At 33.3% G+C, this 11,146-nt stretch overlaps 1 protein-coding gene across 7 annotated transcripts in view; it reads left to right on the forward strand.

The window, feature by feature from the left end:
- SCLT1 (sodium channel and clathrin linker 1) overlaps positions 1-10,836 on the forward strand; it is a 134,379-nt gene extending 123,543 nt beyond the window's left edge. For 3 of the 7 annotated variants that reach the window (XM_081811875.1, XM_081811873.1, XM_081811872.1), the window contains 2 exons: positions 318-510; positions 7,266-10,836. In XM_081811875.1, coding sequence (XP_081668001.1) covers positions 318-510; positions 7,266-7,466 — 394 coding nt within the window. In that variant the 3' untranslated portion in view covers positions 7,467-10,836. Of the gene's footprint in view, positions 1-317; positions 511-4,297; positions 6,444-7,265 lie in introns of those variants that run through there. The other 4 variants (XM_081811869.1, XM_081811871.1, XM_081811868.1 and 1 more) reach the window with 3 other exon arrangements.
- The last annotated feature ends 310 nt before the right edge of the window (positions 10,837-11,146 follow it).

An 11,146-nucleotide genomic window follows, 5' to 3' on the forward strand; every position in this document is an offset into this window, starting at 1 on the left:
ACCTTCCTTACCATTAGCTTCAGTTTATCCCCTTGAAGTCTTTGTTACACAGTGATTCTCACTGTTAGCAAAATTTGAAAAAAAGTTTCACATAGATTTTCTAGGTGAGTGGTAACAGTTCAGTTTATTAGATGAGATTGCTAAATTGGTTGTATTTGCCTGGGATAATACAACATTGTGAAACTACATAGTTTAAGTCTACAGTGAAGAGTAATGGGTCAGAACAAAGAATACAAAAGTCTATACTATAAAACATAACTTCTTGACTTTCATTACAGATCATTAAGTTTAAAGGTTCCTTTTGTTTTTTTAATCAGTTCTTCAGAAGAGATATCACGTTGCCAAGAAATGATTCAGAAACTTCAAAACATATTGGAGTCTGAGAGAGAGAACTGTGGATTTGTCAGTGAACAAAGGCTGAAACTTCAGCAAGAAAATGAACAGTTACAGAAAGAGACTGAAGATTTAAGAAAGCTTGCTCTCGAGGCTCAAAAAAAAGCCAAATTAAAGGTATTTTGAAGACTAGTTAGAGTTAAATGTGTACTTGTGAAAGTCAAAATATAAAAAGTATTTAGAGAGACCCAGTAAAACATTTTTAAGGCCTTTTTTTTTTTGCCTTTTCATCAGATAGCATTAAATCATAATGCAGAGCATTAACCAGTCTTTTTTGTATTGTAGAATTTGGCAAGCGTACTTGATTGCTTTCACTATCCACACACACACAAAATTCTTTGCAACCATGAAATACACTGATATTCCTGCCAAAGCAATTTAAGCAGTGCTAGCAAAACTATAGATTAGATAACTTTATAGACTACCATCCTCTCTTCTATAATAGCCTCTTAAAAATTGAACTCTAAAACTAGCTTTATAGAGGATGCTACATCAGTACGCTCTGAGAACCTCTCATATGTAGTCTAAAATTTCCATGCTAGGAGGAAGGCAAGGGACAAAAGTCTCCTTTAGAAAAAAAATTCTCCTTTATTGTCACTCTCTTTTCCTCCTTCCTCATGCTAATGTTTAACATGCTTTGACAATAGGAACAAGATAACCTGTTTAAGGGAGTTTCAAGAAGCACCGGTATCATCTTCACCATGTTCCTTGCCCTTACCCCATTCCATGCAACTTTTATAAAAGTTGTCATTAACTCTTTATGATAAAGACCTATATCTTCCAGTTTCATAGAAGGGATATGAGGTGGCAGTATTCATGTTTCACTTTGTTTTTTGTTGCTCTATACTCATAAGAAGTCACATTCCAGTCTAATTCATATCAACACATTTATTGAATGCCTCCTACTGCAAGCATCAGACATTAGTTATTTATAAAAGCTTGAACTCTGAAAGAGGGCCTTATATCATACAGAGAGGTTTCTACTTTATGCTTTAGTCTGTGGGGATTCAAGACTTGATACAAAGCTATAGTAATTAAGACAGTGTGCTATCAGTATAATAATAATTAGCTTGATCAATGGAACAAAACAGAGTCCAGGAACAAACCCATTTTTCATAATCACTTCATTTGTAACAAAAGCACCACTGTAGTTCAATATGGAAAGAATTATCTTTATAATAAATGATGCTAGATCAGTTGGGTCCATATTTTAAAAATAAACCTTGACCCCTATATCATACCATACATTTAAATTAATTTGAGCTGCCTTGTAGACCTAAAAGCAACATATAAAACAATGGAGCTTCATAGAGAAAATCTTCATGATCTTGGGTAAGAAAGAATTTCTTAATGAGAACACAAAAGCAATAATCATAACATAAAGATTAATTGGATTTCATTAAATTAATATTATTGAGTCATCAAAAGACACCACAGTACAATGCTGACTCTGGTTTGCCAGTTTTGCCTATTAAAAATCACAATCTAAATTGTCAAAAAAAAAAAAAGATATCATTAAGAGAGTGAAAGAAAGTATAATACAAGAAGTATTTGTAATACATAAAATATAGATAATACATGTGTAATATAATATTTTATAATACAATAATATAATATATAAATAGGCATTTATATATATAATACAAACAAAAAAGGACTAATATTTAGAATATAAAAACTGTTACCAATTAATAATGATAAAACCACAATTAATAAGGAAAAAACAAGCACCCTATTTCCAAAAATGGGCAAAAAACTGAAATATGCACTTCACAAAAGAGAATATATGAAAAAATGTTCAACTGCATTATTTATCAACAAAATATAATTAAAATTACAATGAGGTACCACTGCATACTGACCAGAATGGCTAAAGTTCAAAAAAAACTAAGAGCATCAAGTGTTGACAAAGATAGATATAAAGCAACTGGAACTTCCATACAATACTTTGGGAATGTAAGTTGATATAACCACCAGTTAGCGGTGTCTTTTAAAGTTGGACATACATACATACAATGCCAAATAATGCTGGCTTCATACCCACAGATATGAGTGCTTATGTTCATGAAAACACGCATATAAGAATATTCATAGAAGTTTTAATCCTGTCAAAAATTGAAAATAACACAAATGTCCATCCACATGAGATTACATAAATAAATGGTGGTGTACTCAAATCATGAAATAGATAGCAGGAATAAAAAAGAATGAACTATGTCTATAAGTAATAATGGATGAGTCTCACAGACCTAATGTTGAACAAAGAAGCCAGACATAAAAAAGCTCATAGTCTATTAATTTCATTATATAAAAGTGAAGAATAGGCATAATTACCTACGAGGGTGAGATCAGAATAGCAGTTACATTTTCGAAGGGTAAGTAATGATTAGAAGGGCATATGAGGGAGCCTCTGGGGGGGCATCTAAATCAGGGTGGTGACTCTGATATGTCAGGATATTTGTAAAACTTGAGTTGTACCCCTAAGACTTATGTAGTACATTGTAAGCAAAAGATAAATCTTGGCAAAGGAAGGTCAGTAGGATTGTAGATAAAACAAGAACAGTTTTGAGTTTGATGCTTGTGGAAGCTGGGTGATAGGCATATAGGGATTCGTTGTAATATTCTGTTTTGTGTATGCTTGAAAGTTCTCATACTAAAACATTTCCATAATAAAATAAGTCCGTGTACTTTGGTGAAAAAATGTTATATCTTTCTCTTATATTTTAAATTTCATATTATAAATTTCATATGGATTAATAACTAAAAGCTACTAGTGAAACTATAAAACATTAGTAGGAAATGTAGGCAAATGTATAACTGATAGATGAAAAAGAACTTTCCTAACAAAACAAAACCAAAAAAAAAAAAGGAAGAAATTGCAAATGAATATATTAATAGATTTAAATATATTAAGTTTTTAAATATTTAGAACCATTTTTTAAGTGTTTAGAAAAGAAATAACTGGGGGAAATAATTTTAGTAAATATATCAAAAGACAAAAACCATATAAGGAGCTTTGAAAAATATTAAAGAAGAATATTTGTAACCTATAAGAAAAACATGTATGAGACATGAACAGAACTCACAAACTAAGGAAACAAATTGCTAATGAACAATTTTTAAAGTTTAAACTCACTGTTGATTAACTGCATGGTTACCAGTGTGAGTAAATGTGCAGCTGAGAGTTTAAAATGCTACAGAGTCTAAAATTTGTTCATAAGAAAATAATTAGGATATTTCATAATTTAAAAAATTCATTGCAGCATTATTCATAATAACAAATTAGAGACAACCTCTCTAGAAATAAAGGAACAATGAAATACTTTGAGTCATCATTAAAAATTGTTTCCAAATAATTTGTAATGCTTTTATATTGCTGTGTTCTAGGTTTAAAAATAATAAAAACTTCTGAATATATATTTATATATATATTGCAATTCCATATACACTAATCTGAATTCTAAAATTCATAAATAAAAACAATTATGTAGAAGTAGAGGTGGTTTTCTCTGAGTTATAGATTACAGAGACCTTACATTTGTTTTTAATTTTTTTATTTTCCATTATTTTACAATATACATCTGTTTTGGGGTTTTGGTTTTTATAATGGGGAAGAGACAAATCAATGACTTTCCCTTACCTGGTACTACATTCTATCTATCTTTAACAGTTCAGGATAGTAATTGATATTTTAGAGAACAAAAGAATGACCAAAAGCTTATCTATCCCACATGTCCCACCAAAACTGCTCCCTTTTTGCCAAGTCTGCATCTAGCTTAAGAATTATTGGTAAATAAAGGGCAGACCTCTTAACTAACTAGATAGCTGTAAATTCTGTTTTATAAAGGAGAATCACTGTCAGATAACTGCTGCTTTGTAGCTGATTCCTTCTTTGCCAACATAGGAAACTAGTGCTACACTTCGCCGCTTTTCTTCCCCTTGAAAAACAGTGTGATCTTCCATAGACAAACTGAAAGGAGCCAAAAAGATCAAGACAGTTGGATATTGAGAGGTCAGTTGGCTGAGAACCTTACAACTTATTATATGAAACTTTCATTTGATCTTAAGGCTACTGCATTCCTTTCAGCCCTAGCTTTCCCCTTTTCTGACTTCTCTGTTCTTTCTGCCAGGGCTCTCCATTTCTTTGTGTCTAAATTCTCCTCATAAGTACATAAAATTAGGAAATGGATAGTTTTAGTATTCCAATCTATTTGTGTGAGTGGTTCTCTGCAGAGGAAGAACACAAAGGAAAACGGGAGGGAGACCATAAATCCTTTCTTCCTACCAATATACCGAATTTAATCATCAGTTGCATTTTTGTTATAGGAGACCTGGTTGTAGCCCAGAGTCTTCCAACATCACTGCCGGCCTGTCCAGTTTAACAACTGGGATTTTATCAGCTAAAGGATCTGGGGAGTGTTTAAAGACTAAATTTTGATACCAAAAAGCGATCATTCACTCTGTCTACACAGTGTTTTGATGACTTTACTATGTTTCGGGTGCTGAAGATACAATGAAGACATGATCCCTCTGACCCAGCCCCCTCCTTAAAAACATAATTTTTGTATGGAGATGGACAAACTTTTAACATACATTTACAAACTAATAAATGCACTTTAGGAAAAACTTAGGGCCCTGTAGGAGCTTATAACAGAGGGACCTGATTTTGTCTAGATAGAAGCAATAATTGAGCTAAGTTTTAAAAGTTGGTGGGGGCGCCTGGGTGGCTCAGTCGGTTAGGTGGCTGCCTTCGGCTCGGGTCGTGGTCCCAGGGTCCTGGGATCGAGCCCCGCGTCGGGTTCCCTGCTCAGCGGGAGGCCTGCTTCTCCCTCTCCCACTCCCCCTGCTTGTGTTCCCTCTCTCACTGTCTCTCTCTGTCAAATAAATAAATAAAATCTTTAAAAAAAAAAAAAAGTTGAATACAAATAACTAAGGCAAGCAAGAGGGGTAAGATTATTCCAGGCACAAGGAACAACATGTGAAAATGAGCCAAGAATGAGACGGCATTGTGACAGAAACAAAGAAAGAGTAGGTAATAGTGGCATAACACAAGCTTGTAGAAGTAGGCAGAGACCAGGTTATCATGAAGGACCTCAGAACAAGGCTTGTCAAATTACAAATAGGTTTTCCAAGAGGAAATGGGGAGCTAACTAGGCAGGCTGACTTCTAAAACTATATAGATGCATATATCAGTTTTTAATATATATGTGAGAAAGACAAAGACAGAAACACACAGTTCCGCCTAACATAACCATGGCTTCTCCAAAGTTGAGATTGAGGCAGAGAAGGAGAAGGAATATATTCAAATCTAAATTTATAGAATCCAATAATAAAAAAATTAGTAAATTAGCAGGAGTCAGGGAGCCTCAGGAGGCTTTAGTACAGTACAGAATTAATAAATCCATGGTGGTTTTCCCAGTATTTAGGGCCAGTATTTAGAAAGTCTTAAATTTCTACTTGTGTACTATTTGAGAAAGAAAATTTAAGCAATTTAGGAAACACGTTGCATTTAAGCAGAAGTAGTAAGAACAGTGTGTTTGCAGTTTACCCCACAAACCATGGATTTTGCTCTTGTTGGGTTTTCCTTGGTGTTGAGAAAGTTGAGTCCCTGATTCATCCTTTTTTGATTTTGAAAGTAGCCATATTTAATGAATTATTAGAAGCTATACCAGCTGTAATGATTTTTAAAGCACATTACTTTAAAATACCACAAGATATTCTTTATAATATTTCTTTAGTAAGATAAAGATGGCCCTAGAGTACACCAAAGAACTTCTTCGTGACTATTTTCTCAATTGCCTCCAGGATGGTAATAGGTAGTTTCATTCTAGATGCATGCAAGAGAAGGCAATTCATTACATACATTGAATGCCAGAGAGCATTAGGGCTTCATTTTCTCCCTGATCCCCAGTCAAGAAAACTTCTAGAGTATCCAAAGAGCATTTACTTATATGTTTATTCTGCATTAGGGTATTTTTACTATAATGACATAAATTACCTAGAGATAATGGAAGATATTTCCATATGAGACTCTGAAAATCATTAGTCTTTTTTTCCTGAAAAAAAAAGTATTTATATCATAACTGAAGTGGTAAAGGCCTTCTTGTATATGATTTTCTTTACAAAACCCTTTGAAAGACAATTTGAAATTTAGTATAAAGTGACTTGAGATTTTGAGTTGTTGAACACATCAAGGTGCCAAGAGGGTGGTGCACTTGGGGAGGTTGTAGAAGCTCTGTAATTTTTTTAATGGCTTGAGTAAAAAACTCTCAGTTACTGACAGCATGAATATTTTGATGGATTCTGGCAACAGAAGTTAAAGTAGATAGTAAGAGCGGTTTATATTAGATAGTTTACTTTTTTCCTATTGGCAGTTAAGGTGTTGAAGAAAGTGTTGCAAAAAAATTGTAGTCCATCATAATTTTTGTTTCACTAAATTTATATTGTACTATAAATTTATATATATATAATTACATATAAATATATAATTAATATAGGATAAGTCTTCATTTGTGATGAAGACATAAACTTAATTTTTTTTTTTTTTAAGATTTTATTTATTTATTTGAGAGACAGAGAGCACGAGAGGGAAGAGGGCAGAGGGGGAAGCAGACCCCCCGCTGAGCAGGGAGCCCGATGTGGGACTCGATCCCAGGACTCCAGGATCATGACCTGAGCCGAAGGCAGTTGCTTAACCAACTGAGCCACCCAGGCGCCCCATAAACTTAATTTTTATATAGATTTCTCATCCAAACATTTCTGTGCCTCAAACAACACAATGAATGATTTCTTTTGTGTATTATCATTGATCAGTATATCTCCTATAATAACAGAAAAGAAAAAGAAGATACTGTGTTCATTTTATTCCTTAGATCAGTACAATGGAACATGAATTTTCAATAAGGGAACATGGATTTGAAGTTCAACTGAGAGAGCTGGAAGATAGTAATCGAAATTCCACTGTTGAACTGAGGCATCTCTTAGTGACTCAACAGAAGGCGGCCAATAGGTGGAAAGAAGAAACAAAGAAACTTACTGAAAGTGCAGAAATTAGAATCAGTAATCTAAAGTAAGTCCACTATTAATTGTTTGATACATTTTACAGAATAAATTATTTAACATTTAATGGTCCTTGCCGTAATCTTGTAAAAATCTTGTATTTTTATTAAGCAAATATTATTGAACTGCTGTGAAAAATATTAAGCATTATAAACCGAAACTCATACTATGTATTTTTGTAAATTTTATGCATATTCCACAAAATATAATGATTTTTGTTGGACATAGTTTAGAATCTTAATACTCTTTGCATATAGGCATAGCATAATAATGTTTTATGGTTGGGCAGCAGGATCTGATTGATTTGCAAAGCCTAAAGTATTTGCTCTGTGGCCCTTGGAGAAAAGGTTTGCTGACCCCTGCCCAGAAAGTACTTGAGCTTTTAGGCTGAATGCAATGGAATGCTGTGGAAGGCTTTGAGCAAAGTGATATGATCAGGCTTAAATGTTCAACAAATCAGTTTGATTGCAGTTTGAAGAATAGACTTAGAGGGGCAAGGGTAGAAGGGAGAAGGTAGGCGAGTACTGTATATAATAGATAAAATGTAACTTGGATTAGATTTTAAAGGGTTGGAGATCATTAAAAAAAAGTTTGAGCCATGTTAAATATGAGCTGCCTAGAAAACATTTAAATCAGGATATCAGCTAGTCAGCTGAGTCTGTAAGTTTGGAGTTCAGGGAAGAGATTGCAGCAGGAGCTATAAATGTGGGAGTCATTAACATATACGTGATTTTTTAAGTCATGGGATGAGAACATGTAGAAAGGAAGTCTAGATAAATTAAACTAAAGACTGAGTTCCAAAAGTTAAAGTCTGGAGAGATGAAAATTCCACACTGCAAGAGACTGAGAAAGAATATCCAGAGAAGTAAGAATCATGATAGAATGGTTAAAAAAAAAAATTATTTTTCAGAAGGAGTATAAGCAATAATAATAGGTGATATTTACTTACTAGCACATGTTTGTTGTTCTAAACAACTTACATGCACATAATTAATCTTGACAGCAACCCTACAAAGTGGATAACACTATCATTTACATTTTACAGATAAAGAAACTGAAGCTGAGGGAGGTTAAGGAACTTGTTCAAAATCACATAGCTAACAAAATGACCAGTAAAGACAGTATGCTCTTAACCATTGTTTTATAAAATGCTACTGAGTGGTTGAGTAAAGTGAAGACAGAGAATGGACCTTTTAGTTTGGCACCCTCTGATGGTCTTTGTTAACCATGATAAGAGCAGTTTTGGTAGAATGCTGGAATAAAAATGTATTTAGAATGAATTTAAGAGAAGAGAATTTCTGCTTCCAGTTTAATGGTGAGCTAGGTAATTGGAACCTCTACCACAACTAAAAAAATTAGATGAATTATAAAAAGCATCTACTAAGAGCATTGAAGAACTAACAAAAATAATTATTACCAATTTGACCTTATCCCAGGAATGCAAAATTATTAAAACATTAGAAAATAAGTTAATATAATTTATCACATTAAATTTTTAAAAGAGAAAAATCATAAGGTCTCCTCAACAGATACAGAAAAGGCATTTGATAAAATTAGATATCCACTTATATTTCAAAATAACTCTTAGCAAACGAGGAATAGAATTTCTTTAATTTTGTCAAGGTATCTATTCTAAAGAAACATTATTTTTAATGGCAAAAAAAATGTTAGTAATTTTCCTTTGAAGATTGAGAAGATAACAAAGAAGTTCATTATTACCACTTGTATTAATATTTGTATCAGAAGTCCTCATCAGTGCACTGTGGCAAGAAAATGAAATAGAAGGTATACAAACTAGAAAGGAAGGAAGAAAACAGTCATTCTTCACAGACAACATGACTGTATATGTAGTAAGTCCAAAATAATTAATAGATAATAGGCAAATATACAAAAATCAATTGTATTTCTACATATCTGCAACAAATACTTCAAAACAAAACTTTAGTAAAATTTACAGTGCATCAAAAAACATCAGATGCTCAGGAATATAACAATGTGTGAGATTTCTACATGAGAACTATGATAGCAGGAAGATTAAAGAAGGCCTAAGTAAATAGAAGTCAAGTTAATTGATCAGAATACTCAATGTTATGAATTTGTTAACAACCCCCCCCCGCCCAGCCATCTGTAGATTCAGTGTAATCCCAGACAAAATCCTAGCACATGGAGCAGTATCCAAAATATATTAAGTGAAAAAAACAAATTTTATACAGTACGTATAGTATTCTGCCCTTTAAGAGGGGAAAGTGTTCGTGTGTATGTGTGTGTGTGTGTGTACACATATATATACAAGCATGCTATACATACACTACATTCATATACATATGTGCACATTCTCTTCTTAAAAATAGAGAGGTGACCAAAACAATAATTAAAATGGTTCTCTATGAGGAGGGAGAAAGGAGTAAAGGATGAAGGCTAGACTTCTTTGAATGAACCTTGTCTTATAGATATATAGGCTTGAGTTTGAAACTATATAAATGTTCATATAATTATCTTTTAAATTAAATCAAAATTTTGTAAAAAACTAAAAATCGAAAGTAAAATTAAACAAATGAACTTAATTGTGTAGGAAGCTGATGGCTTAACTACACAAATAAATTATTTCAAGTGACATTAAACACAGTAATTAGACTGTATATCCCAAAAAAAAAAGACTGTATATCCCTAGTGAGATAAATCCTAAGGATAAAAGAAAATGTAAAAAACCATAAATTGCTTTTAGTAGTTATATCATTAGAAATAATATTGGTGTTATTATTCTGAAACTTATAATTACAAGATAAAGGCATTGAGTAATTATAGAAATGCCTTTAAGAACCAAGATTTTTATAATAAGAGGGAAGAAACTCAAATTAAATAAAACTTGTATTTCTACATTGAAATTGGGAATATTATCATGGGAACTCAAGATGTGTTTTACTCTTAAAAACATGTATTTCCTGGCTCTGTCCACTTAAGGAACCTAAGAGGCAGTGACCAGTATTCAGTTGCAATGAGGTGTCCTGAAAGAAACCAGGACTCTAGAGAAATGATTGATTACAGATCTAGGATAGAAAAGTATAATATGAGCCTAGAAACTGTGGAAAGAGCCGAGATGCCCTTCAACAGACAAATGGATAAAGAAGATGTGGTCCATATATACAATGGAATATTACTCAGCCATCAGAAAGGATGAATACCCAACTTTTGCATCAACATGGATGGCACTGGAGGAGATTATGCTAAGTGAAATAAGTCAAGCAGAGAAAGTCAATTATCATATGGTTTCACCTATTTGTGGAACATACGGAATAGCATGGAGGACACTAGGAGAAGGAAGGGAAAAATGAAGGGGGTGGAAATCAGAGGGGGAGACGAACCATGAGAGACTGTGGACTCCGGGAAACAAACTGAGGGTTTTAGAGGGGAGGGGTTGGGGGGATGGGTTAGCCTGGTGATGGATATTAAGGAGGGCATGAATTGCATGGAGCACTGGGTATTACACGCAAACAATGAATCATAGAACACTACATCAAAAACTAATGTACTGTGTGGTGACTAACATTAAAAAAAAGAGAGAGAGAAAAGAAAAGAAACACTTTGAGGTAGCAAAAGGGGAGGAAGGTATCAAGATTATTTGGGTCATGTCAGAAGGACCCAGGAGCCAACTTAAGTAGGCCCCCTCTGGCTGATGTGGGAACAATTTGAACAT

This window comes from Leptonychotes weddellii, chromosome 2 (assembly GCF_054177405.1).
Source record: "Leptonychotes weddellii isolate Sample4059 chromosome 2, ASM5417740v2, whole genome shotgun sequence".
NCBI lineage: Eukaryota > Metazoa > Chordata > Mammalia > Carnivora > Phocidae > Leptonychotes > Leptonychotes weddellii.